The 2,290-nt window shown below is 44.9% G+C and overlaps 1 protein-coding gene across 1 annotated transcript in view; it reads right to left on the bottom strand.

The window, feature by feature from the left end:
- The window catches only part of LOC101853754 (glycerol-3-phosphate dehydrogenase, mitochondrial), a gene marked incomplete in the record, with an annotated part of 57,515 nt that overhangs the window by 35,638 nt on the left and 19,587 nt on the right, over window positions 1-2,290 (bottom strand). Inside the window, 1 exon segment of the mRNA XM_013090375.2 lies at window positions 1-105. Within this exon segment, the coding sequence (XP_012945829.2) occupies window positions 1-73 (73 nt within the window).

Below are 2,290 nucleotides of genomic sequence, written 5' to 3'. Positions count from 1 at the left end.
TGGCCGTGTAGAACCCTCCAGCCCCAGCAACGGCCAGGTACAGCAGTCTCCGGGCGTACTTGACAGACCTCATTGTGGACTTAAGAACTCTGTGGCCTCATCAGCCTGGCAAAGGGAGGGGGAGAAAAAACAGAGAGAGAGGAGATGCACGTTAGTTGGGGGGTTTTTAAGTCTTTTTTTTTTTGGTGTGGGGTGTGGGGGGGAGTTTTACCAAACGGCACTTGCAACACACAATAAGGTTTATGTAAATTATAATGTACTTAAGATTAGGTGTTACAAGAGAGGGTTTGTTGTTTATTTTAAGTAAAAGTTTTACGGCACTTGCAACACAACAAGGTCATATGATATAAGTGCCCAAGAATAGATTTTATGTGTTACAAGAGAGTAAAATCACATCATTACATTTTTTTAAAAGGAGAGATAAGGACGATAGATGTTTGATAGATTGAAGAGAAGGAGCAAAAATCTGGGAACGAGAGGACGAAACACATTTTTATAACTGTAATTTAGTAACACCATTGACGCAGGTGTTGGTAAACTCAGCTAAAAACAAGCTTTTAGTTTTAGTTTTAGTAGAGGTTTTTCGGCGCTCGCAACTGCATAAAGTCATATGAGTGCCAGAAAATTAGAGGTGTTACAAGAGAGTAACAAACATTTAAAAGAAGGACGAGAGATTTAAAAGGATGATAGATGTTTGATAGTAGGAAAGAAGAAGCAAACCACACCACAGCACCCGCCAACCACCCACACAAACAAACGTTGTCCTTCCGCTGTAAACAGCTGGTACAAACAGCTGCTGTGGTCAGCATAAAATGTAAATGATGAATGTGCGAATCGGTTACAGATGAAATGTTATACAGTGTGCCCTTGCTTGTCATCTGATCAAGAGGAAGCACCTACGTTTACTTTACTACACTTTGTTAAGAGTAAGCATTGGGACGCACCGATCGATGTGGTAATGGTCATTCAGTGCAAGTGAACAGGGAAAAAAGAGTAAGAGACAGAGACAAAGAGAGCTAGAGAGAGAGAGGGGGGGGGACGGAGAGGGAGAGGGAGAGAGAGAGAGAGAGAGGGAGAGAGAGAGAGGGAGAGAGAGAGAGAGAGAGAGAGGGGGGGGGAGAGAGAGAGGGAGAGAGAGAGGGAGAGAGACAGACAGAGAGACAGAGAGAGAGAGAGAGAGAGAGAGAGAGAGAGAGAGAGAGAGAGAGAGAGAGAGAGAAAGAGACAGACTGACAGAAAGGCAGACAGACAGACAGACAGGCAGACAGAAGGCAGGCAGGCAGGCAGGCAGACAGACAGACAGAAAGACAGACAGACAGACAGAATGATAGACAGACAGACAGACAGGCAGACAGACAGACAGACAGACAGGCAGACAGACAGACAGACAGACAGACAGACAGACAGACAGACAGACTGACAGACAGACAGATAGACAGACAGACAGACAGACAGACAGACAGACAGACAGACAGACAGACAGACAGAGACAGACAGAGACAGACAGACGTGGGAACGTGAACAATCAAGACGCAACAGTCATGTCCTCAAACTCAAGCCACCCACAATGTTGCCAGATCACAATGACCTGGGCGTCTTTTGCTCACCTCTCAACAATGAATCATGTAGAAGTACAGTGCAAGTTTTACGCCCTGATCAGCACGACACTATAGAATTATTTAACCCTATCCGTACGCCCTGGGGTCATTTTGTACCAGCCCTGGGGTTGTATTCTTCACATTTTAAAATACTTCTAGTACGAAAGTCTCTTTGAAACTTTCCGTATTCCTCATAAAAATCATTTTGATGGACTGCTATGCAAAGCGTACAGATCGGATTAACGAGTAAATTTCCTGTTTGGAAAGTGGTGGCACAGAGTTCCCCCACGTCGTATGGATACGATAGTAAAACACGACGTACGGATAGGGTTAAGTGGTGGCACAGAGTTCCCCCACGTCGTATGGATACGATAGTAAAACACGACGTACGGATAGGCCTAAGAGGTGGGACCTCCAAATTTAACATTCGTCTCCAAAAGGAGCGAGCCAAAAGGGTTGTTTAGTTTTAGTAAGCGTTTTACGGCACTTGCAACACAATAAAGTCATATAACTGCCGAAGAATAGGTATGTGTGTTACAAGAGAGTAAAAAACGTAAAAAAGAAGAAAGGGGGGGGGGGGGGGGGACAATAGAAGTTTGATGATAGCAAAGAAGAAGCAAACCACACCAGAGCACCCGCCAACCACCCACCTGAGCTAACGGAGCCGGTTTCAGAGGAGTAATGTATTCATG

This window comes from Aplysia californica, unplaced genomic scaffold (assembly GCF_000002075.1).
Source record: "Aplysia californica isolate F4 #8 unplaced genomic scaffold, AplCal3.0 scaffold01245, whole genome shotgun sequence".
NCBI classification, from domain to species: domain Eukaryota; kingdom Metazoa; phylum Mollusca; class Gastropoda; order Aplysiida; family Aplysiidae; genus Aplysia; species Aplysia californica.
Note: the sequence above shows the minus strand (reverse complement) of the source record. Positions and strands in the feature narration are given on the sequence as shown.